The 26,960-nt window shown below is 27.2% G+C and overlaps 3 protein-coding genes across 3 annotated transcripts in view; 1 reads left to right on the forward strand and 2 right to left on the reverse strand.

The window, feature by feature from the left end:
- The first annotated feature begins 554 nt into the window (after positions 1 to 554).
- Positions 555 to 2,543, forward strand: LOC136085236 (uncharacterized). The gene is made up of 3 exons (XM_065806525.1): positions 555 to 699; positions 751 to 2,050; positions 2,159 to 2,543. Exons 1-3 carry the CDS (start codon positions 555 to 557, stop codon positions 2,541 to 2,543), a joined length of 1,830 nt encoding a protein of 609 aa, XP_065662597.1.
- An 11,695-nt stretch (positions 2,544 to 14,238) lies between these two features.
- LOC100202798 (uridine diphosphate glucose pyrophosphatase NUDT14) lies at positions 14,239 to 17,313 on the reverse strand. The gene is made up of 4 exons (XM_065804643.1): positions 17,119 to 17,313; positions 16,992 to 17,035; positions 16,812 to 16,876; positions 14,239 to 14,760 (listed from the first exon to the last, which is right to left on the reverse strand). Exons 1-4 carry the CDS (start codon positions 17,203 to 17,205, stop codon positions 14,309 to 14,311), a joined length of 648 nt encoding a protein of 215 aa, XP_065660715.1. The 5' UTR covers positions 17,206 to 17,313; the 3' UTR covers positions 14,239 to 14,308.
- Positions 17,314 to 17,787: 474 nt separating this feature from the next.
- The window catches only part of LOC100199212 (TOG array regulator of axonemal microtubules protein 1), a 41,844-nt gene continuing 32,671 nt past the window's right edge, over positions 17,788 to 26,960 (reverse strand). The window contains exons 13-18 of the mRNA XM_065804642.1: positions 26,736 to 26,781; positions 24,665 to 24,799; positions 19,566 to 19,610; positions 19,211 to 19,382; positions 18,448 to 18,534; positions 17,788 to 18,363 (exon numbers count right to left, since the gene is read on the reverse strand). Of these exons, the coding sequence (XP_065660714.1) occupies positions 18,122 to 18,363; positions 18,448 to 18,534; positions 19,211 to 19,382; positions 19,566 to 19,610; positions 24,665 to 24,799; positions 26,736 to 26,781 (727 nt within the window). The 3' untranslated portion in view covers positions 17,788 to 18,121. The remainder of the gene's footprint in view (positions 18,364 to 18,447; positions 18,535 to 19,210; positions 19,383 to 19,565; positions 19,611 to 24,664; positions 24,800 to 26,735; positions 26,782 to 26,960) is intronic.

The raw sequence follows: 26,960 nt of genomic DNA on the forward strand, positions 1-26,960 counted from the left end.
ACAATATGATTGTAGTTATTAGTAACAATTACACAATATAGAAATAATAAAAAACATTAACTGCGTAACAATTTGTTACGCAATTAATGTTTTTTATTATTTCTATATTGTGTAATTGAATATAAATCTTGTTCAACTCTCAATTTTTATTTTTTTTTTAATTATTATTAAAATGCTAATAACTAATTATGTATTCGGTATAAAATATCAGCTGTTTTTGGCGGAGTTGTTCTGCAAACAAACCAATTTTTATTTAATTCAATGAAAGAAAATGTGGGGCAATACTAGGTACAAACAAAGCATTTTTATTACCTAATTGTCACAAATTATATTACGTATTTTAAGTTTCTTAAAAACAATAAGTTTTAATGAATGTCTTTAAGTTGATTTATTTGTCTTAATTCATATTATGTTCATATAATTTCTCAACACAACAAAATTTAAGGAATGCCTTAACTGACACCTCAAAGTAATGGTTTCCCGCTATATATTAGATAAACCGTTATTCTCAAATATATATTTAAATTTACTTTAAGAAATTGCATTTTTAAACTATGTCGAAAAATAATACGTTTTCTCCAATTGAATATGCTGCTTCAATATCTGATTTGATGAATCTGACGAAGAAAAGATTGGATAAAAGAAAGACTATAGATGAACAAAACCCTGCAGATCATAACAATAGCGAAACAAGTTCAAGTTTTTCATCCGGTCAAACAGAAATTGAAGTTAATGCTTAGTCCATTGAAGAAGCAGGTAAAACTACTTACGAATATTACTCAATCGAGGAGGAAACATCAAAATGGATATGCAATCAATGTAATAGTAACAGACCTAAAAAGTACTCTTGTAAAACATCAAAGAGTATATTAGATTACCATCTTGAACATGATCACAAAATAATAACGCCGAAAAAAAAACGAACTATGAGTGGCTTGTCAAAAGAAGTTAGCGATAAGATTGATAGAGCTCTTTTAATTTTCATTATTGCCTGTTGTCTTCCATTAATGTTGGTAGAAAGTAGTGCATTTAAAGAATTTGTTTTGTGTTTAAATCCAAAGTATAAAGTGCCTTGCCGAAAAAAGTTAAGACCTCTTTTAACTGATTTATATCGAGAAAAAGTTGAACTTTTGAAATCAAAATTATTATCAATTAAAGTTTTATCTATTACTACTGACGGATGGACGTCCTGTCAAAACTATAGTTATATATCTGCAACTGCACATTTCATTTCTGACAAAACAAATTTCATCAGTTTTTGTTTGGGCTTTGCATACCTTAATGGCCGCCATGATGCAGATAATTTAAAAGAGGCTTTGCTAAAAATTGTAGAAAAGTTTAAAGTAGATGATAAAATAATGAGTATAGTATCAGACAACGCCAGTAACGTACGCAACTGTCTAAATTCTTTAAAAGTTTGTTTAAACATTCAACCAATAAGATGCATGGGACATGTTTTGCAATTAGTTGTTAAAAATGTCATAGATTTAGTTGAAGAAGGTGAAAAAGATAGTTCGTCTAAATTCTTTTTCATTGCAAGAACATTAACTAAGTGCAGGAAAATTGTTACATCTTTCAATCATTCTTCTCAACTTAAAGATTTCTTAGAGGAAAGTCAAACACGACAAGGTGTCGAAAAAAATCACATACTTCATTTGATTCAAGATATGAAAACTCGTTGGCACTCTACGTTTCTCATGGCAGAGCGAGTGGTTAAGCTTCACTCCTCCGTAAAAGATATCTTTAATTCGAAACAACAATACAAAGATATGAGAAAATATTTACTCGATGAAGATGAAATGGTTAACTTAAAAGAAACGGTAAATGCTTTATTAAGCTTTAATCAAGTAAGTGTTTTACTATCTGGCGATAGGTATGCAACGTGTTCTTTAATTATTCCAAGTATAAAGTACCTTGAGAAGCAGCTGAGTAAGAATAAAAGTGAAACTCCTCCTTTAATTCTAATATTGAAATCACATTTGTTAGAATCTTTACAAACTTACAAAGATTTATATGAATTAGAGAATAATTCCTTTTTATTGTGTGCCACGTTTTTGGATCCAAATTATAAAAGTTTTCAATTCTTTGAAAAGTACGAAAAAAAGAAATATTTAAAAATTGTGAAAGAATTTTAGTCAGATTTTTATCTCTCAAAAAGAGTTGGTGAAATAATTCCAATTAAAAAGGTGACAAAGGAATCAAAAAAATTTAAGTTGTCATTTGAGGATGAAGAAGATGATTCCGGAAGTGATAGTGACAAAAATGTAACCTTAGATCTAAAAAAAGAAAACAGTGAATATATAAGATTGTCAGTGCACGAACAAAATGTTTTAGAGTTTTGGCATCAAAATCAATATGTTTTTCCAATATTGTATTGCATTTCAACGATGATTTTATGTACACCTGCTACCAGTGCACCAAGTGAGCGCCTTTTTTCTGACGCATTAAACAATTTGTATGCTAAGCGAAACAGGATGACGGCTGAATGTTTTCAAATGTTGATGTTTTTGTACGAAAATTTGGAATTTTTTAATTTGGTTTAAAATTGGTGCAATTTAATCAATGTAATACGGAAATACCTTGTTGTAATAATTATTTTTGAATTTATTTTATTGTTCTTAAGTAAAAACTCTTAAATTTAGAACTTGAACTGTTTTGTTTTAAAAACAATCAAACAAGGTTGCAAATTTTTTGCAAAGTATCATTATCCGATTTTCAATTTTTTTTTTTAGAAAAACGAATTGCTTAATTAGACTATAAAACTAAGTGCAAAATATGAACGTAGCAAGTCTTCCCGATTCTATGTTACTTAAATTTAAGTTTATTTTTTACATTTGTAAATGTATTTTACATTTTCATGTATTAATTATGACCCACCCAAGTTTATATTTCATAATGAATGATTTCATTAACCTTACCGTTTCTTTACAATTCTACAAAAAATGGCGTCTGAAATGCGGTTCATTTAAGTTGATATTTCAAACTTACTTTATAAATAAGATTGCTTCTAGTTAACTTTAGATCTTACTTTTCACGCTAAAACTCTTATTTTCTAACAAACTATCTACTCCAGCTTGAAGCAATTTAAAGCCAAAAATTGCTGCTGCCTAGTATACAGCCATATTTAATATAATTAAATGAGTTTATATACGACTAAAAATTAAATTTTTGATACCAAAAAAAACACATTATTTTGGGAAAAATATATCGTAACTTAATTTTTTTTTAAACAAAAAGTGAAAATGTACTTTAAAATGATAGATATTCTGCATTTTTTAAGTAATTAAAAAGTGATAAGAAATTTTCTGGTTTAATAAAGCGACCGCTGCCATTTAACAGAATGTTTATCTTATTTTACAGTTTTACACGATTTAATTGCGGAGGTAGCATTTTTAAATGCGGACGATGAGCCTCTCGGTAAATGCTATTAAATGTTTTGCATTTTAAAAACTCTATTAATACGTTTAACATTTGGTATGCATTTTAGAATAAATAAATTGCCGAAGCTTAAATGTACTTAAATTGTAACAAACATAACCTAAATACGCCAACCAATTTAAGTGCAACTCCGTGCTTATTTGTCCGTACGTTGAAAAAATGAGAAAATGATAAAGTTTTAATTATGAATGTAATGATAACGTTGCATATATAAGCTTTCTCATTAAATGTCAAGCTTGTTGAGAAAAATGATGGAAGTTAGCGTTAATAAATTGGTACTTCTTATCGCTTATATGAAATTAAATATTTAGAGACTAAGTATATTCACTAGTATACAGGGGGGGGGGGGAGAGGTGGTAAGTTAAAAACTGCCGTATAAATAATTGCCGATTAAAAATTATACTTGCTGAGTATAAGAATATATATATCGATTGCTGAGATTTGCTAATAATTATAATAACATCTTAAGTTGCCGAATGATTAAACTAAATATCGGTAACAGCATGGCCTATAAGAGATGGACGTGCAATTTATTTTTATTTTTTTTTGCGAACCATGCTCATTGCGCATTGTTACAAATCTTTCGTTTTAAAGAATAGAAATTAAATTATAAAGTCTGTCGGATTCGTCGAAAACTTTTGGTCTCGTCTAACCAGTTACATCAACTTCCTCTTAGTTATTCAAGATAACAGCAATAGATAGCGATTCCACGGCTCAACGAAAAACATTTGACGTTTGAAAAAAAACACGTAACTTTCATGAACTTTACTCTCTTATATCTTTTTGTATGCTTAAGCAAACACCTTAAGGTTTTTTGCATCAATTAGTGTTACTCAACCTCTTTCCAGTCATATATAGAAAGTACTATGGTTTATATGGCTTCATTTAAATTTTATCCATATCTTAAGACCACTTTTAAGAAAAAAGCTCGAAGCGGGAACATTTTTTTAAAACAAAGCTTTTAGAGGTTAGGATTCCTTAGTACCAAAACACATCCAATTTTTATAAAACTTTCCGTATACATTAAAAAAGGGATGACGAATCAAATGGAATGTGCACACTTTTTAACTTTTATACATAAATTTTTAGTTCTTAGCGTTTCAAAACTTCAAGGTTTATTTTTATAGAAAAAAAAAAGTGTTTTTTAAAAGTGTCCAGGTGGAAATTGCAAGTTTACTCTTTCCTCTTTTTATAACAAGTATTTATTTATGTTTTCTTGAAGAATAGGTTCTAAGGATTTGTATATAGAAACTATGTATATATATATAACTATCTTCCTTCGCATATTTTATGACGTTTTTTGTTTTGATTTTGCGTGACATAATGCAAATTTTCGGTGCCATAACAATGCAAATTTTCCATAGCCCTATACCTTTCGTCAAAAAATCATCAATTATTGCACTACAAAAAATTCAATAACTTTAAATCCGCTAAACTTCAAAGGCCGAATGACCCCTCGTTTTTTAAGTCAAGTCAAGCTCTATACAATGATATAAGTTACATATGTTTATTTGAATAATAAAAAAATCGTCAAGAATGGCTACAATAGAATCAGATTTTAAGTTTAATTTTATATAGCTAGATATTCCTTATATTTTAAGAAATAACACTGATAATAATATAGAAATTGAGATCATTTACTTAACTACTTTAGTACATGTATAACTAGAGATATAACAAATAATACAAAATATCAACTAGTTTTGTAGCTTCTTAGAGAATATTGGTTTCATGTCCAGGGAACTACACCATCTACTATATTGCTGTAGACTTATTGTTTATGAATATTATAGAATTTTTTATTTTTATGTTTAACAACAGAAATATATACAGTTAAGGATAAATAACTCATACATAAAATGAATATAAATACAATAAAGAAAAAAATAATTTGTCACAGTTTTAAAGAATTTAGCAAAGCCAATTTATGGCAAACCGCAAGAATAACTAAGTATTTAATATTAATATAGCATGATTTACCAGCTATATATAAACTAATTTTTATTTGACAAAAACAAATGGGTTATTATGTGCCTTGACTAACTTGAATAACTTTTTAAAAGGTTTTGCATTATCAAACGAGTTATAAAAAAGCCCATTAGAAAATACACCTACTAAAAAACAATACTCAGTGGAATATATATTATGGAGCTTATAGAGTAGTCCAGGCAAAAAATGGCGACATATCGGAAATAATACTCAAAAAATACACAAAACTAAGGCTGGTGAATGAAGGACCAAGGAGTTGCATGAAACCAGACCTTGACTAAAAATACTATTTAAGCATTTTTACTTTTCGCTTTACTTTTTTTAGTCATTTTACAATTATCTTTACAGATCTATTTTATTATTGATGGAACTTTGTTTACACGAAAAAAGTTCCCAAATTTACAAATGTTTATCTTGGAAAAATGATGAAAATCTGTTCGTGCCGACAACTGATTTTCTTTTCCTTGGTGTAATTTGTTTAGTAATTTGTCAACACGTGAAGTAGTTACTTATCCTGAACAGTCTTATTAAACAAATGCTATAAAATTTAAACTAAAACCACGTGATCAGAGTTTCTGTTTAAATCTAAGGGCAGCCATTTTAATAGAATTTTTTGTTGACGGGTGAATATTTAGAGTTTGTCGGAAACTCGCATGGCTCGCTGATTTCTGCGGCCTCTTTGATGTAAAACAATAGGTTGCACGTCCATCTCTTATAGTTCCATGGTAATAGATAGTGAGTGTCATACCCCCAACACCACCTTTCCTTCTCGCTGGCTCCAATACTATATATCACTAATATGAAAATGAAAATTTATAGGCAATGTATAATAAAATCCAATTTTAGGAATGTTACTTATCTGGGATAATTTTTCCTATGTCGCTATTTTAAGCCTTTGAAATAGGGTTGTTAACCGAAAGGTTTCAAAGATTTCTGTAAAAAAATCTTTCAAAAGGGTATATACAATTAGCATTTATTTTTATTCGTAACGAATATATAGAAGCATTAAAATTTGTCACAGTAACTTTCGCAAATAATACTTCTGAAAATTAGACTTTCGCAAGTTGCTATTTCAAATAATGCTCTTCCAAAACTTCCAAAAGTTTCACTTTCGGAAGTAGCACTTGAGAAATGATCGCTTTTAATATCTACGTTTCGAAATCTATAAAGGAAGTTTATTCGCCTAACTGCAAGAAATGTGAAAATAAAATATCTGTATATATCAAACTGTTTGTAATGAAACTTTATCTTCAGTATAGCAACATGTTAAATTTTTACTAGTTTGTTATTTCAAATAATGATCAAAAAACTTATTTCGAAAGGAAAATTTTCGATAAATCCACTTGAAGAACGGTCACTTACGGAAGAAAACGTGAAATTCGTCATAAAAACAAGATTGAAATGTTCCATTTAAAAAAATCCGTTCAATGAAGTAAGTAATTAAATGCTCATTACTCATAAGTGTCAATTATCGCGCACGCAAATTTTTATGAAGTAAAAAACTGATATTATTTTTTAACTGAGTCCTTTCGGTAGGTTTCAAAAATCTTCTTTCGAAATGAATCGATTAGCAAGTTTCTTTTCGCTTGTGATTCTTGCGAAAATTTTATTTTTCGTATATTGTTTTACCAGCGGCGTGGGCAGGATTTTTTTGATGTTTCAGATATGACACTTTTAGGCATCGTGCGAACTCATAACTCAAGAATGTTGTTAAGTCAAATGAAAATGTTTCTCAAAAAAATTGCGGTGATTGAAGCGTGAGAACAAAAGTACCCCCAACAAGTTGGATTTCCCAACCCCGAATTAGACGTTAAATTAAACTGCAGAATGTTAATTAAACGTTCAAAGGGTGCCTTTTTTAGATTCCGTGCCCATTTATAAACAGTTGCAACAACCGCATTGGTAGTTGTCTCAGAGCTGGGACAAAATTCTAATAATCAAAGTTGATTTAATACGTTACGAATTTGATTTGACGTGCCCCTATGAACCATATTTGGGACATTCAACCGCCACAATAATGTGCCATCGTGTGTGAAAATTTCATGGCTTCATAGGTTATTCAGTTTTTATTACTGAAGCTTGTTTTAATCGACTAATTTTAGTTACGCTAAAAAGTTGGTTGACTAAATTTAGTTAGACTAAAAAGTTGTCGACTAAATTCAGTTAGACTAAAAAGTTAGTCGACTAATTTTAGTTAGACTAAAAAGTTAGTCGACTAAATTTAGTTAGACTAAAAAGTTAGTCCACTAAATTTAGTTAGACTAAAAAGTTAGTCGACTAATTTATTTACGCTAAAAAGTTAGCCGACTAGTTTTAGTTAGACTAAAAAGTTAGTCGACTAAATTTTGTTAGACTAAAAAGTTAGTCGACTAAATTTAGTTAGACTAAAAAGTTAGTCGACTAATTTTAGTTAGACTAAAAAGTTAGTCGACTAAATTTAGTTAGCCTAAAAAGTTAGTCGACTAATTTTAGTTAGACTAAAAAGTTAGTCGACTAAATTTAGTTAGACTAAAAAGTTAGTCGACTAATTTTAGTTAGACTAAAAAGTTAGTTGGGTAATTTTAGTTACGGTTTTTTTAGTTAAGTTAGTTACAATTTTTAGTTTTGGTCACAGCACTACTATTTATTTATTTCGTCCTTTGAAATAAGCTTTACAATGTTTTACAACATAACAATATAAAGTTTTGAAAAATTTCGACTGAAGCTGGCAGAGGGCATTGTCTTATCATCCAGCCCCGTTGTTACAAATTTAGATAAAATCTTGCATATAATACACATGCATAAAATTTTTTTATTTTATTTTTTTCATTTTTATTTTTATTTCTTATGATTATTATTTTTTTTACGTTCATATAATAACTTATGTTTGAAATCCATACATATTGAAGAAAATACATATTGAAAAAATAAAAAAATAAAAAACGTATTCAATATATAAGATATTAAATAACTAAAGTTAAATAAAGGCTTAGTAAAAGTAAGTTAGTAATTGTTTATAATCAAAATTGAATATGTGTTGTTTTGTTGCACGATTCAAATGTAAAGTGGAAGTTATAGTCTTTATATTACTTGTTAGAATTGAGTTCCACAATCGTGGCCCTCGGCAAGATATTGAGAAGTCAGCTTGTTTTAATAAAGTTTTTGGTATAACAAAGTTGTTAATTGAGTACTTAGTTTGGTATTTGTGGTTTATAGAAATAAATTGATATTGGAAAGTGTTTGGTAGTAGATTCTTTAACTTAAACATAAAAAGTAGTATGTTAAGAATATTTACTTCTTAGACATTAGGCACTCCAAGTTCTCTTAGTAGAGGTTTGACACTTTCGTACCTGTTTTTTTTTTTTGCCGTTTAATAATATATACAGTTTCGAAGCATATAAATAAAAATAAATATTGGCGGGGCAAGAAGAAGACTTATTTAGCTTTATCACCGAGCCCCATTCTAACGTTTTTACAAAAACCGTAATATTTAAATATCTATAATTAACAAACTATTTATTAAAAAAAATATAAAAGTAAAATAGATAACAACTCGTTGTCTTTTAAAGAAAAATTTAAAGAATCAAAATTTAAGGGAAGAATAAGTTCAAGTGAATAAGAAAAAATAAATAAGATATTATCATTTGCTTAAAACTTAAAAATTTAAAGTAAGATTTAAAAATAAAAAGTAAATAAATCAATATACACCATAGAAATAATAATAAATTAGTATACTTCATAGAAATAACGTAAATAAATTAACAAACGCCATAGAGGTAATACAATAGTTAAGGTAATAATAAAATAAAATGTTGATACACTCAGTGACATAATTTTTGTATTAATTATTTTTTTGTATTTGAGTTTTAATTAAAAAAACACATTTAAAATCGGATATATTAAAATCCATAAGTAAGAATGCCTGTTTTGATTCATTTTTAAACTGCTCTATACTAGTTTTATGTGTATTTACAATTATAAGAAATAAGTAAAGTCCACGATAAAGAACTGAATATGAAGTTAGTTTTGAATAATATTTTGGGACAACAAAGTTGTTATTTGAAAATTTTGTTGTATATTTATGAACTGTTTTGTCAAAATAGGATTGAAATATTTTAGGAGATAATCCTATATTTGTTTTAAGCATGAACATTAAAACTTGGTGTAAGTTGATCTTATATATATTTAATGCTCCAAGTATGCGCAGAAGAAAAATTATTCTGCACGCGTGTTTTTGTTTACAGTACAATTTTGTATGGTTTGTACTTGCCTATGCAATATTGCAATAGATTAAATAACTATGAATAAAAGAAAAATATAAACTTTTTAAAGAACTATAGTTTAAAAATGGTTTGGTCCAATATATCATTGTTAAATTTTTGGATATTTTATTTTCAATACTTTTTATATGTAAACTCCAACGTAAATGTTCATCTAAGATTAGGGCTAGAAAGTTTACTCTGTTTGTGTTTAATATCAAGCAACATGCATGTTTTTGTTTTTTGTAAATTGCATTTTAATTGCTTTGTTGGATAAGTATTCGCCCAGAATATGTTACAGTAATTGATGCAGCTGTGAATAAAAGAGAAATAAATATTTTTTAAACAAGTTGTATTAAGAAGATGCTTTGATTTATACTTAATTCCAATCATTTTAGATATTTTCTTTTCCACCCTTTTGATACGATTACTCCAGCAAACACTTTCATTAAGAATTATACCTAAAAAGTTAATCGAGTCTTCTCTTTTAAGTTTAGTTTTCTCGATAACCAGTTCTAGAAATTTTAAGGGGAGGGTGTCTGAACCAAAAGATTTTATAAAAGGAATATATTTGCTTTTTTCTACGTTGATTTAAGAAGATGCTTTGATTTATCTACATTAGCGACAGTTTGTTGGCCTTAAATCATTCGTTTAAATTTTCTAGTTCTTGAAATGCTTTTGAAAGATCAAGGAATACCCCTAGAGTTTATTTATTTTTATCGAATCCATTTAAAGTTTCATTTACAAGTTTGACTACAGCGTGTTCTGTTGAGTGTCGTTTTTGAAATCCATGTTGATTATTATTTAAAAGGTGATGATTAACTAGAAAGTTATAGAGTCTATTGTCCATTATGCGCTCTAATATTTTCGAAAAACAGGGCAAAATAGAAATGGGTCCATAGTTAGAAGCCATAGAATTGTCCCCGCTTTTATATACAGGAATAACTTTAGCCATCTTAAGCTGTTCAGGAAATATTCCGTGATTTAAAGACATGTTGTAAATATGCAGAAAGGATATTCAATAATATCGTAGATACTTTTTACGACATTTGCGCTAATGTCGTCAAGCCCTAGGCTTTTGTTTGATTGTAGCGTGTTTTTTTTTAGCGATTGTAAAGTTTTTCCCCAATTTTTGTAAAGAAGTTGTTAAATTTCTCAGCAATGTCTATAAATTTGGAGGCTGCAATATCACTTTCATGTGTTCTTAAGTATTTTGGAAACATTTTAGTTGTATCTTTTTTAACGGACCATATTATTCCTGTAACCTCTTTTATTATGCTCCATGTTTTTTAAGTGTTACCAATATTATTTTCTAATAAATTGTAATAATATTTTTTTTTTATTGTTTTTTTTAAAGTTTTAAATAAATTTTTATATTGTTTATATGTTTTTTCATTTTTATAAGTCGTTTTTTTCAGAAACCTTTCATAGAGTTTTTTTTTTCAGGAGATTTGATAAGCCCATTTGTCATCCAAGGACTTTGTAATCTTTTAAGCTTAGTTTTCTTTTCAATCTTCGTTTCAATCAACGTTATTTTGTACAGTCTTAAGAATGTGTGTTTAAAGATATATATGTGTTTATATGTATATGGATATCGTTATCTTGCTCTAAAATCTTCATCTTTTCTCTTTCAGTAACTTCCAACTTTAATTAGTGGCTGCTTGCAGCCTTGTTGGAGGCGAAGATGTTTTTTTTAAAAAAAAAAATGGATATATATATATACATAACTGTATGTATGTGTGTATATGTATGTATGCATGTGTGTATGCGTGTATGTATGTATGTATGTATGTATGTATGTATGTATGTATGTATGTATGTATGTATGTATGTATGTATGTATGTATGTATGTATGTATGTATGTATGTATGTATGTATGTATGTATGTATGTATGTATGTATGTATGTATGTATGTATGTATGTATGTATGTATGTATGTATGTATGTATGTATGTATGTATGTATGTATGTATGTATGTATGTATGTATGTATGTATGTATGTATCTATATATGCATGTGTGTGCGTTTGTATGTGTATGTGCATATTCATAAACCTTTAGACCAGAAGAGTAGCATTGTACAGATGTATCACAGAAGAGGTAACATTATTACTGACGAAGAAAGAACATGAAATTACATTACAAGTATTTGATCAATATTTATCAATACAATAAAGATCAGTACTATAAAACGAAAAAAGTAACATCCTAATTATTTATACTTTATTGTTTACCTTGTACATATACTTTAAAGAAGAAGAAAAAATGCAACACATGGAGAAATTAGTCGTAAATATAGAAAACGGAGTAGAAAAACTCAATTGAAATATCAAATAACAATCATTGAATGAAGATTACTTGACCATATATTTTGATTTTGAGAAAGTGAAATTTATCTAGGTACTGTGGTTTAACCTCCGGCTAATTGCCATATAGAGGGTCAGATAACCGGGCCTGCAAAGACGACTTCAACTCCATAAGGAGCATCATCACTCGCTTCAGAGACCAAGAGTAAGTGAGTTTAGGAAATACGAAGGATAATAAAGTAAAAGTCAGAAGAAGTCGAGTTAGAAAGATAGTATAGAGAAAGCGGGCAGATATTGCACTGATGCAATAATGTACAATTAATACTATAAATTAGATTACCTAATTAATGTACTACTCTGGAAGCAATTTGCAAGTGAGTTAACACCGCGCCAGAGTTAATTTTATATAATGAGTTAAGTACTTTTCAAAAGATTTTATATTGCCACCATCATTATATTGCAGTTATAAACGCATTTGTTTCATCTTGGTTTATCAATTCGCAGTTTGCGTTTAGTACACTCAAGTGTTCTAGCTTTTTGAGTAAAAGAATATTATGTATGAAAAAACATAAACCCCCACCATTTCCTCTTCTTCGAGTATAATGGAGAGCTTTAAATCCTTGTATTTGAGAATTTGAGTTTAAGATTTATCGTCTCTACACCATGTTTCTATAAGACATATTACCTTAAATTTGTTAATTATGTCATGTAGCATTGCCTTAAAGTTTTCAAAATTTTCACTCATGCTGCGTATGTTTAAGGTCAGCACTGAGAAAGCAGATTGTGACGCTTTTATAAAACAAGATACTTCCTCAATACTATAATAATTAGAGTTGAATTTTATGTTTTCAGAAATATTTTTACCCGGGTTGTTAGTACTATTCAGTGAAAGAGTGTTTTCATTATCAAAATAATCAAAATATTGTATTTCAGTTGTTTTGTCTGTCGATTCCATAATAAATATTTGCAACCGAAAAATAAAAATAAAAAAAACTTTATAATAATAATAATAATAATAATAATAATAATAATAATAAAAATAAAAGTTACTTTTTTTTGGATATTGTTTAATTTAATAATTTTGTCATACCTGACAATGACCTTTTCGCCGTTTTGTTTCCTTCGAAAAACAATTTCTTTCTAATGGTCGTTGTTTCCTGTGAATAGTCTTCATTTACATATATATCAAGCCCCTTAAGTCGATTCTTTTTTTTTAATATTTTAGATTTATCCTTATACCTAAGTAGCGTCAGTACGATTGTTCTAGATCGCCCTTCTTTTTTTACTCCTGTACGATGTGCCCTTTCTATCTCAGTTCCTTCAACGGCCAATTTTTCAGATAAGAATTTCAGGATCTTTTCATCTGTTTCTTCCCATGTTTCATTTTTGCTTTTAGGTATGCCGTCAATTCTTAGGTTGTTTCGTCTTGATATATCTTTAGTTATTCTATTTTTATTTTTTAATTTCACTGGTTGTAAGAAAATCGTGTCCGTTCGCCGCTAGAGCGTAAACTTGATCTTATACACTAATGCAAAATGTCTTTGAAACCTGCATTGAGAGGAAACTTATTTAACATTGCCAGGATTGGGGTCAAATAAGTATTTGTAATTAACAATAAAAGGTTATATTTATTTCGTATTCGATTAAAAAATTTTAAAAATAATTAAATATACTTGATGAATGTATTTGTAGTTCCATAACTAAGTTGACTGCGTTTTTTTTTTAAAGAAAACTAAGAGATTCGTTCTTTTTTTGTTATAACAAACAATTTTTTTCATTTTCAACACAAAAAATGTTTATCTTAAGTATTTTAGGTTAAGAAAAAATATTTATGTTTTTTCCTAAATTTAAAATACAAATATTTGTATATCTATTTGGAAAGTGTCTTTTACATATAATTGTATTCGGGAATCTAGAATTAAAATATTTGTATTTGAGCTCAACCCTGAACGTGTCAACTACCACTCAATCAAAAAACAATATTATATACAAGTATCAATAAAACAGTATTTATATTCATATCTTATATTGCTTTACAATCCTTTTGGATTCTAAAGTGAGTGGCAAAACATTCCTTTAGGCTGTCAAAAATTTTTTATCCTATTATAACTCGTCGTGGCAACGTTCTATAGGAAACTAAAAAAAAAAAAAAACCCAAAACATAACCTTCCCCAAATAGTTAAAAACGAACCTTTTCAAATAAAAGCTTATTTATTAGTTGATTTATTCGCACAAAAACATTTTTGCGCAGCAGACGAAAAGTGCTATAAGGTATTTTTTTTATTTCATAAACATTTTTATTAATCTGATTTGATAGTTTTATTTATAAATAATTTTATGAATAGTTTAAAAAATACCATCCGATGGCTGCAGAGACTGACGAAGTTTTTGGATAATCATTGTTATATATAAACTCTTTTGCATCTTTTATAGGTAAGTAAAACAGTTCGATAAACTCTCCATCGTGTTTATTGCCGCCTCCTTCATTAACTATCATTTCATCAGTAACTTCAGCAAAAAATACTGTCGTAAGATTGCCAGAAAAACCTACAGCGTTATACTCAAACAATGGCTTTATTTTATTAATAGAAACTTGGTAGCCAGTTTCCTCCAATATCTCCGCTTGAGCTATTTCAACAAGAGTGCAGTCTTTGTCAACTATTCCAGCGCAGAGTTCATAAGAAACACCTTTTTCAAAAGGAACAGATATTTTTAACTCTTTTTCTTTTTTTTCCAAAACAGATATATCTTCTGAGTTCACTCTTTCATTAATCGCCATATAAAGAGCTAATAAAAAAAATAATGAAAAAACCAAAGATTTTATTTAGATAGTTAACATTTTATGTAAAACTAAAATATCACAAAGAATTTCAAAAACAAAGTAAAAAAAGAAATAAACAAAATATAAAAATTTAGGGAGTTGAATGAAAACTTTTCTTGCTTAGAACAGGTAGTTTCAAACACACTCTAGAATGTTGAAGCGGAGTGTTATATATATATATCGATTGCCATTAATTAATAGATAAAAAAGACAGCATTTTTCAGTGCACCTGACGCTAAATGTCTAAATACAACCTTGTTGTATTCTTAAACAGAGTTAAAAGTTTAAAAAAATTTTCTGTGCAAAAAATCACAGAAAGCGCGAGAAACTAAACAACGTAGGGGAGAGTGGCCTAAAACAGCCCTTTTTCAAAAAATGATATAATCAACTAGCAGCAACCAACCGAAAATTACAAAAAATATATTTTTCAGAAAATGCTCTTCAGTGTAATATCAGAAAGTTAAAAGTATAATTATGTCTTACGTTAAGAAGCAACTGTTGAAAAGAGAAAAGAGATATACTAGGGGCCCATTTCACCATTTTGGTGTTAGCCTAAAACGGGCTCCTTAACTCCTGAATAAAACCCGAATTTTATTCGAGAATTAACTGTGACTAATATGTTGATAATACATATAGTCATCTGTTCATTAATCCTATTAAAAATTTACACTCAAAATAAATTCGATTGAGCCAGAATGTATCTATATCTCTCCCGTTACTGAGTATAAAACTACTATTGTAAAAATAATTCTTGCGGTTGTCATTTTTAATAAATTATTTTTCTTAGTTACCTTTTTTTGTAACTTTCGTTACAATATTGTCAATATTATTTACAAATTTGTTTTAAAAAATTTTTTCAACTCGTTTAAAGTATATCATTGCTTTGCAGTTCAAAAAGGAAATTAATTGACGATTCTCCAATTAATAATGTACAAATTACAAGATAACATATTAGAATTTTAGAAAATATAACATACAACAAAATTTGTTTTTAATAATTACATTAAAAAGTATTTTGATCATCAAAATTTCAAAAGTCTTTTAAAATACTCTTTTGCTAAAAAGTTTTGCTATAAAAACTTTATTGATTAAGAAAGAAATTTGATAGGGGACCGTCTCATCATAAGGGGTCCATTATAATGCACTCTCCCCTATAACAAAAAACGGCACATTATTTTAAGGAATATGAAATATTGTATCGAAACTAAGAATTCGAAATAAGTAATTGATTTAAGATAACATACAAATCTTTTTCGTTTTTGAAAGTGTTCTTTCAAAACATTTTTTTTAAAAAGAAAAGAGTTTTTGCAAACATTTTCTTTATACATCCTAGCCACCTTAATCCCATTTTCAATACAAAAAAAAAAATCAAATTGTCATAAAAAAACCTAAGCTAACACTTAAAACCACTTAAAGTTGGTTAAGGGTGTAATTATCTTTATTGTCTTAAAGATATATTATCAACCTGCAACTTTATACTCTGTTTTACTGACAAAAATATTTAAAAATATATAGGGTAAAAATAAAATAATTAAAAAAGATATTGGGTAAGGGATGCCCATAAATTATGCAACGCTAAATTCAACTAATAGACACAACAAAAAAGATCAAAAGGTTTCCTTCGCAGAGCCTTTAATTAAATTAAAAATAAAAGTAACACCCTTGAGTAAAAATCGCCGCACAAATGAGCAAATAATGATCTTCTACTTCTATTTATAAAATAAGCTTAGCGTCGCTATACTACTTCTATTATTGAAATACTAATAAAAAAGTTTACAGTAACGACATACTTTTACAGATATTCTTGATGACAATTTATCTATCTATAAATTATCAACAAGAGTATAAAGTTTCACCCAAAAAGGTATTGAACTATTTTTGAGAAATATTCAAAATTATTTTCTTTTTTGTATTTTGAAACACTTTTTTATTTTGCTTCTTTTTTTACATTTCTAAATTTCTAAATCAGCACAACTACAAAAATGAAATTAAACATTTAACAAGCAGAATTTTTTACCTGGTCTAAACTGCTTTACAAGAATAAAAGCTTGCTTTGTTGTATTAAAAAGAAGAATCGCTACTCTAAAATTATAAACGATAACTATGTTTTCATTAAGAACAGTTATGATTACTTGTTTTAAATAAACAATTTTAGGAAACACAAAAAGAAATAGCAATTAAAAACAAAAAAATATACGCATCATGTGCTTTGATATAATCCCATGTCCTTTTTACTCCATTCTAAAATTAAATATATTTATAGTAGTAAATTAATATTAGTACAAATGAACTAAGACGTATCAAAGAGTAAAATATTAATCTACCTGATTGAACGTAACACGCGAAGGGACTACAAATTGTGAATCGACCATTGGCGAAACTTCTAGATTGCTAATTTCCAAAAAATTCATTATAAAATCTCTAATTCACAAAAATCCAAAAAATGTTTTTTTCGACTAAAAAAACAATTATTACTATTTTCTTGATGCAATCTTTAAATATAATTTCTATAAAAAGATAATTGTTTAAAATAAGTCGTCACATAATAATTCCATCATTAGTGATATTGTAGTGGATTAGTGAAACACAGAGAGAAGACACTTTGTGCATGTGTGCACATAAGTACATGAAAATATAAACTTCAAATATTCTGAAACAATGTATTTTTACTTTTATTACAAAAACTGGATTATTTTACAATTTTCCAAACAAACTTCAATAAATTGCAATTGATGTAAAATTCAGACTTGTGGTGCCCCTTCTAAATTTATATAAATTTTGAAAAAATCCAACAGATTTGGTAGAAAGAACCAATGGAAGGTTTTAGGAATAGTCAGATTTTTGGAAGTTAGATGTACCTTGTGCCACCTTTTCACGTTATTACCAATGCGGAAAAAAAGTTTAATTAAATATTTTTATGAATATGTTATGTTTAATTAAGTATGTTAAGGAACAGAAAAAATAATAAACTATAAAATATAAAACATCAAATATTAATGACATAACTATATTTCATAGACCTGCTACATTAAAATAATATATTAATTTAAATAAGTTAATTTATAGTTTACATTAAGAAACATTAAAAAAAAAAAATTATAAAACAATTATAAACGTAATCAGGTTATTTACAATTTGGGTTTGACTATTTACAATAAAAATCTATATTGCAAAGTGCATCAATGAAGAATACTTCAGCGTTTTCTGTTTTTTATTTTTTTCAAATTTTAGTTAAATTTAACTAAAATGATTTCAAAAGCTTTATTTATATCTTTACTGATAAAGAGGAGATAAAGATATTTTTACACCCCAATACTGCAAGGTCTACTATCCTATTAACTCTTCAATTCGTTGCAATATAACAGGTTCTTTTGTTGCAGCTTCATTTTTAAGCTCTACACCAATGCAATCATAAAGTGTATGAATGAACTTTACTAGAGCTTCTTGCATTGATATATGACCAGGAGATGACTCATTACTATAAGGCATTGCTAGTAATTTCCATAACACTGGAAGCATCACTCTATGTATGGTGCCAGGCTTTCGTGCAAACACTGTTGGAATGATATCTGAACCAAAAAAATAAACAACAATATGTGGATTAAAAATCAGCAAGAGTAGTTCGATATTAATAATAATAAAAAAGCACACACTGTTTAATAGATCAGTTAATTCAGCTCTGTTTCTTGAATTAGAATACTGGACTGCTGTGGCTAGTGGCAACACAAGAGCGTTATTATCTAAAATAAAAAAACAGCAATAAAACAACTTAAAAAAAAACAATCAATCGTAAAACTAGTTTAAAAAAGTGATTATTTTGCTAATAAAATAGGCGCTTTTCCTTTATAACATCTCTTGCTGTTCCATATATGCGGTACTATTTTATTGTAGTAATATAAAGAAAACTTTTTGAAGTTCTTTCTCTAGCCATTTTGAAAGAAATAATTCAGGTTTAAGCCATGGCTGACACCTTAACATGTTCAAGATAACATGTTTAGGCCCTATCAGAGTTTAAAAAACTCTAATGTTCATTTTCTTGGACCAAGATTTTTAACATGCCCTCCAAATACCTGTAATATCTTTTGCAAACTTCTGTTTCTAACATGTCCTCTAAATACCTGTAACATCCTCTGCAAATTTCTGTTTCTAACATGTCCTCTTAATTTCTGTAACATCTTTTTCAAGTTCCTAACATAACATGTCCTGCCAATAACTGACCTGTTTGTAACATCTTGAGGATATTGCTGTTTACAAACATGTTCCACAAATTATTATTTTGGCTTCTTTAAAAAAATCTTAATCTTAATATATTTTATATAACATTAGAATATATTTGATAAAAAGGCTTATTAAAGTTAAAGTAGTTTTTTAAATAAATATACCAGTTTAAAAAAAAACAAAACAAAAAACAATTACCAACTAGTTTAGTCAAGGATACCATGCAATCTTTGGCAGCAATAAATATTGTATCATTTTTAGATGCCAATAAAGTTTTTAAATTCTCAATTAGAATTGTAGCTGCAGGTGAAATTCCATTACGTAAAATTGGAATACATTGATTTAAAATTTGCAAAGCATAAAGACTTACCTAAACAAAATTTTAAAGAAATATGTTTCTACAAAAAATATACAAAAGTTTATTACATGTTTCCAAAATGTTATACAAAGATATTACTTAAAAGAGTATTTATGAGAATACTATTACTATTTACTATTACTATTAGTATTATGCTGAAAATCATAATACTTATTTTTATATATTAGTTCTTACTTTGCTGTTGGAATCACACAATCTTGGAGAAAACTTGTCAAATATCTTAATAAAATAAAAAAATGGATACGTTTAAAAAAAGCAAATAAATTTATTATACATTAAAACACATTTAACACTATAAAAAGTAAACTGTTTAGAAGTAAACTTAGTATATTTAAAAATGCATTTAACTTTAATAAAATTTCTAATAATTTAGAACAACTTGTCATAACTCTAAAACAGATTTTTTTAATAAAATTTTGCAGAAGATTAAAAAATACAAACATTCAAGAATTATCTGTGTTTTAAAAAGTTAAATTAAAAATACTAATGTAAAAACACACACACACATTATTATTTACATTAAAAAAATTAAATGTAAATAATGTGTGTGTGTGTGTGTGTGCGTGTGTGTGTGTGTGTGTGTGTATATAGGAATGTAAAAGAAGAATCTTATTATATCATATAACTATTGTATATATTAAGAGTGCTTGATAGTTACACTAGAGCTATTTATATATAAATAAATGTTACTGCTACCTGCAGTACCAGGAATTAGCATATGGCTAAGGTTTATAATAATATAGATAATATAATTTTGCAACTTGGAGTTTCATGTGTTTCCATAATCATCAATAAAAAAATTATTTTCAATCAAAAATTATTTACAATCAAAATTATTTTACCTCATTTTAAATTTTATATATGTCAATACCAATTATTATTTTAACAGTCTAATTAAAACAAAATAACCTAAATTATAAATTTTTATTTATCAGTTTTATAAACTAATCACTAATAAATAACTTACACCCACTGACTAATTATTTACAAGTTTCCATTGAAAACCTGAATAAAAACCGAAATTTTCTAAATTTGTAGCAAAATAAATTTTTCTGTTACTTGTCTGAGATTGTAGAAACACATGAAACTTCAAGTTGCAAAACTATATTATCTATATTATTATAAACATTAGTTATATGCTAATTCCTGGTACTGCGGGTAACAGTAACATATATATATATAATATATATATATATATATATATATATATAGTATTATTATAATATATGTATGTGTATGTATATACCAACCCTCGGAATTAGGAAAATTGTCTTCTTCAATCTTTTAGAGTTCAGCATCAAGTCAGCAAAAAAAAATTGATACAAAGGTCTTACCATGAAACATAGAAACAAGGTCGGCAACTTTTTGCCGACCTCAATATATATATATATATATATATATATATATATATATATATATATATATATATATATATATATATATATATATATATATATATATATATATATATATATATTACAATGGTTGATGGTTAGTGGGGTAGGGTTAGGGCAGTAGTGCAACAATCATATGGACAGAGTGGACAAATCCAGGGGCCCTAAACAATGAAGAGGGCCCCAAGATATTTTAACGGGAAAATTTAACTTGAACTGACAAAATACTTAGAGTTTTAATAAATCTACAAAATCAAAGAAAAATTGAATTGCATTGCAATTGAATTGCTTGTTTTATAACAAAACTGTTTGAATAAAATTTTTATTCAAAATTTGAACAGTTTACTAAATAAGTTAGTTTATAAAACATTAAACTTCAAACTTTTAATAAATTTATTTGCAAAGTAATGAAATTACATGTAAAATATACATATAAAATTAAAATATACATATAAAATATACATGTAAAATTACAAGTAAACAAATTGTTCTTTGACTCTTTAATACTGTTTTTTAAAACCAAAAACGTTTTTACGAAACCGTAAGAAAAAAGCAAAAAGCAAAAGTTGCTGTTAAAAAATTGAAAATGACTTGACCAATTTTTTTCAAAAACTCCAGATCCAACTATTCAAGAAAATCTATTTGCTAAACACAGTGTTTCTCTTCCTGACTTTGAATCACCTATTATAAGGGAAAATGTTGATATAATCATATCTGTGCAAATAACATATAACATTTAATGAATTTCTATTTCTAGTATCAATACTATAAACTCATTAAATGAAGCAACATAAGAACACGTGTATCAGAGAAAAGTAAAAATGAATTCATATATTTCCTCAGTTCAATTTCTAACTATTGTGGTATCTTTCCTCAAACAACAAAGAGTTCCAATTTGATAAAAAAATGGTTGTTTGCTGATCGATGTGATTCGAATCTTAATTGGCAGTGGATTGATGGTGTAACAGGATCATCTTGTCATCTAAATGAAAATACTAGACAGCATGGAAAGTCACTATATATCTGCTTTTAATGTCTATGCCAGATTGTTTAGACAAAGATCATGAAAATGCAATGAAACTTTGAATTTTTGGAGAAAGATTCTTGATCGAGTCATTAACATTATACTGCCCCTTGCAAAACGTTGCCTGTCTTTTCGAGTACACCGCGAAATAATATCAACAGTTAAGTGTGAAGGAAGAAATTTTTTGGGTATGGTTTTTAGGCAAACTAAATTTGACCCAATTTTAAAAAAGGTGACATGTTTACCATTTGGATCCAGAAAGTATGCCAGCCCTAAAATTCAAAATGAATATTATTTCTGATATGTCTGAAGCAGTAAAATATCATTTGATCACAAAAATCAAGAAGTGTCCATTCTATGCTATAATAATTGATACTCCAAGCAATATCAGCCGAGTTGGTCATATTTCCATAGTCATCAATGTATGACTATGGAAATATGACCAACTAGATTTAAACTCTGAAAATTGTGACATAAATGAATCTTTTCTTGGATTTCTTGATGTCAGATGCCACTACAGTAGAATTAACAGAACAGGTAAGTGATTGGCTAACTATGCAAGGTTTAAACTTAGAGTAGATATGATGCCAGGGCTATGATGGTGTCAGTTTAATTAGTGGAAAGAAAGGCGGAGTTCAAAAATTATAAGAAGATTTGATAACTACCGCACCTGTGTCATCAGTACATTGTTTTTCTCATAATCTCAATTTGGTTATCAATGATGCGGGGTTAAAGCCAATGTAATAAACACAACTTTCTTTGGAACATTAAGTCAGATTTTCAATTTTTTGGATCTAGTTTGGAAAGGTAGTCAGAGTTGGCTTTCTCATCACAACATATAATGGCATTAAAATTAAAAAGACTTTGTCCAACAAGGTGGTCTTCTTGAGTAGATGCAGCCTGTGCTGAAAAAATAGGTATGGTGACATTATAAAAGTACTTACACAAATTGTTTTGAAAGTCTAAACAAGATCGAGAGGAACAACATCAACAGCCTTCGGAACGCTATTGGAAAGTTTGAATTCACTGTATTCATTGTTGTTTGGGAAAGAATACTTTGTGCAACTAATAAAGCTTCTGTCAACCTCCAGAGTAAACAAATAGATTTTTCTCGTGCAACTATTTTACTCTCAATGTATGGGCATACAGAACTTTAACTTACCCGTAATTTATGGGAGAGAATAATTTTAACTTCAAATGCACAAATAGGAAACTGAAACACTACTAACACTTTCACAAACATCCGGAGAAGTGATTATTTTACGATGACTTACAACAAGATCATAGGATTCAAGATAGCAAACTTTTGTTTAAAGTGAATGTTTTTTATTGTATTATTGACACTGCAATATATCAACTGCAGTAATTTTTAATTAAAAATTATTATATTTTTATAAATATTTGTTTTTATAAATAAAGCAATAAATATATGGAATATAACAATTAATTAAAACAACAAAAATAGATACAAAAAATGTATTTTTATGGCAAAATATTAAATTTAAATATGTATAAATAAAAATAGGTAAACGATAAAGCAAAAACAGGAAAAATTAAAAAATGTAAAAAGAGGAATAAAAAAAATGTCGCCTTTAGTGTAAATCTAGGTTTGATGTTTGAGCTAAGCAACTTTGAAATATGAAGAAAACTCCATATTTAAGTATGTTCATACATATGAGGAATGAGGATGCTACGCAAAAAATTGCGACGATTGGAGACTGGGAACAACAAAAACCCCAAAACATTAGCCCCCCAGCCCCAAATAAGCGGGCAATGAGTTGAATTTGTAATTTTTTTTTAATTTCAAACTTTATTTATATTCATCGACAAATTTCAAATTTAATTCAATAACCTTTTTTTGTTCGGGTTGTAAACTTTATAAAGTCATAAAAGCCGATCAAAAAGAGATTATTGAATCAAATTTGAAATTTGTCAATGAATATAAATGAAGTTTAAAATTAAAAAAACAAAAACAAATTTGACTCATTGCCCTCTTATTTGGGGTAAGGGAAGGGGGGAAGGGCGGGGGGCTAAAATTTTGGGGCTTTTGTTGTTCCCAGTCTCCAATCATCACAATTTTTTGCATAGCATCCTCATTCCTCATATATATGAACATACTTAAATATGGAGTTTTCTTTATGTTTCAAAGTTGCTTAACTCAAACATCAAAAAAAGTTGTCTACGGCCCTGTATATATATATATATATATATATATATATATATATATATATATATATATATATATATATATATATATATATATATTATTATTATTATTTATATATATATTATTTGTATTTTTATTTGTATATATATACTTTATTTGTATATATATATCATTTGTATTTATATATTATTATTATTTATATATATATTATTTGTATTTGTATTTGTATATATATATATATATATATATATATATATATATATATATATATATATATATATATATATATATATATATATATATATATATATATATATATATAAGTAGATAATCACTTAACGAAAATTTTTCTCATTTAACACTATGTTTCATCAATAAAGACTCATCAGAAAATCTGATGAAACACAGTGTTAAATGAGAAAAATTATCGTTAAGTGATTTTCTACTAATTTATAATTGCTACATTCTTTTTAGAACATTGAGCAATTTTAAAATGTATTCTACAAAGTAAAGTACTTTGTAGAATACATTTTAAAATTGTTTATATATATATATATATATATATATATATATATATATATATATATATATATATATATATATATATATATATATAAATATGCACATACATGTAAACCTATTCATTTAATACTATGAAAAAATACTAAACAATACAAAGTATTACTACCTTAACAACTTGAGCAGAAACAGCAGTTGGATTCATAGACACTAAGTTGTAAAAATCATCTAACCCAGAATATCGTTCACTCCAATTTGCTGATTCTAGCTTTTGTAAAGAATCCATATCAACTGCTTTTCCAACCTATTTGGTAATCTTACTATATTTGCAATCTAAGGTATCAGTAAAAATCTTGAAAGGGGTTAGTAAAAAAAGTGGACAATATACAGTTTGATCATTGCAAGAATAGAAATATTCTTATTTAAATAGCATGACAAACAAAAAAATCAGGTAAGCTACTATTGGATTAAAAATACTTAGTTTTATTTGCTAAAATGGTTTAAAAAGTTCTGCTACATCAATAATAATAATGTAACTAATGTAACATTTTTTTAAAACTTCAAGTATTTTTATTTGTAACTTCTAATAACTTATAAAGAAAATAAATTATGTTTAATATAATAGTAAAATATAAAAAATGGATCTTGAAGAAGATAAGTGTTAAAAAACCCTAACTTTATTCATATTATTTTCTAAATCTAAAATTTTAAAATAAATTCTAACCATTTTAAAATAAATAATAATAATTTTTATTTATTTTAAAATTGTTAAAATAAAATTAATTTTAATAAAAACATATTATGTTACTGTTAAACAAAATTCATATACTCATGTATCAAAACCTCTCAACTTTAAAGTAAAAACTTTAAAAAAAAATTATTTTGGAAAAACTTTTATTTTTTATTCTTTCAAATGTAAAACAAAACAAAAAGGTACTAAATTCATCAATAAGTATTTTGTTAAACTATTTTGAAGGTTTTACGTCTTTAAGTTTATACCTCATTGTCTTTTATGTAAATTAGCATTTTAATATTATCCATTTTAGCATTTTACACATATCTGTCTCATCTAGTATTTAATCTCAAATTTTAGAAAATCTTTAACAGTATCAAGTCTAACACTACATCTCTCATACATAGATCTGATTTTATTATCTTTCCCAAGGATTAGGTTTAATTCTGGAGATCACTCCCTCTAACTTTTATCAGTCTACTTACTATTATTAGGAAAGTCTTTGAGTCTTTAATTAACAAACTTCTAATATCATATTGAGCTTAACAACTCTTTGACAAATACAAATGATCCTTTCGTTCTGCTGCTGACTTTTTAACACATATAACAGAAAGGTTCTATTGTGCATTAGATGAAAGCGATGAGGTAAGGATGATGGCTCTTGACATATCTAAGACTTTCAATAAAGTCTGGCATGCTGGTGTTCTCCATAAGCTCTTATCATGTGACCTGGGAAAGTTTTTAAAATTATTCAACCATTCCTTTCTAATGACAGTATCAGTTGTCCTTGATGGATAATACTCTTCTTCATTTTCAGTAAGTTCTGGGGTACCACAAGATTCCATCCTTAGTCCTGTTTTGTTTCCAGAGATGTGAAGTCAAAAACAATTCTGGCTTTAAATCACTATTTTTTTTACTTTTTTTTTATTTTACTAAACTCTCCAAAGAGTTACTAAATTTCATTCAAAGAGTTAGTAATAAATGTAGTTAAAAAATGGAACATAATGGGATAATTGTACTTAAGATAAATGAACATTTGTTGAACTGTATTAAAATTATTTTGATGATAGCAGAAAGGAATTGGAACTCGAAAGTTAATAGTTTGTAAGCAATGAGGTGACAAAAGAGTGTAGTGGTTTGTGATATAGCTTAAATACAATTCATTTTATATTAAACATGCTTATGACGTTAAAATTGAAAAAATAAAAGCAGAGGATATGCAGAGTCTTTAAAAAAAGAAAATGATGACCAGGTTGATGTGTGCTATTGATTTAAGGAACAGAAGAATGAGGATGTTATGAAACAGTTAAAAACAGAAAAAGTTAGTGCATCTGATAGGGTGAACCAGAAAATAGAGCTTATAAAGCATAAGATTCTAAATAAATTGATTCCAGTATATTAAGGATAGTTTTAGGATAATAAAATATAAATAGAGACAAAACAATGAGTATATAAAAAACAATAAACTTAATTTACTTAAAAACTGTAACATTTTTTAGTAACTTACTTCTGTTAGTTCTTTCAAACTTGTTTTCTTTTTTCTCTGTGTTAACCTGTAGAAAAGTTATTACTAAAACATTAAAAAATGTTTTATTCAAACAAAGATGTTTACTTAGAATTCGGGCTGTAGTAATTGTAATGAAAACAATAACAGAAAATATAACTATTTTTATTGTATTTACTTTTTTAGAAACAATAGCAATACCTTTGACTTACAACTATTTTAATACTG

This window comes from Hydra vulgaris, chromosome 09 (genome assembly GCF_038396675.1).
Source record: "Hydra vulgaris chromosome 09, alternate assembly HydraT2T_AEP".
In the NCBI taxonomy this organism is placed as follows: domain Eukaryota; kingdom Metazoa; phylum Cnidaria; class Hydrozoa; order Anthoathecata; family Hydridae; genus Hydra; species Hydra vulgaris.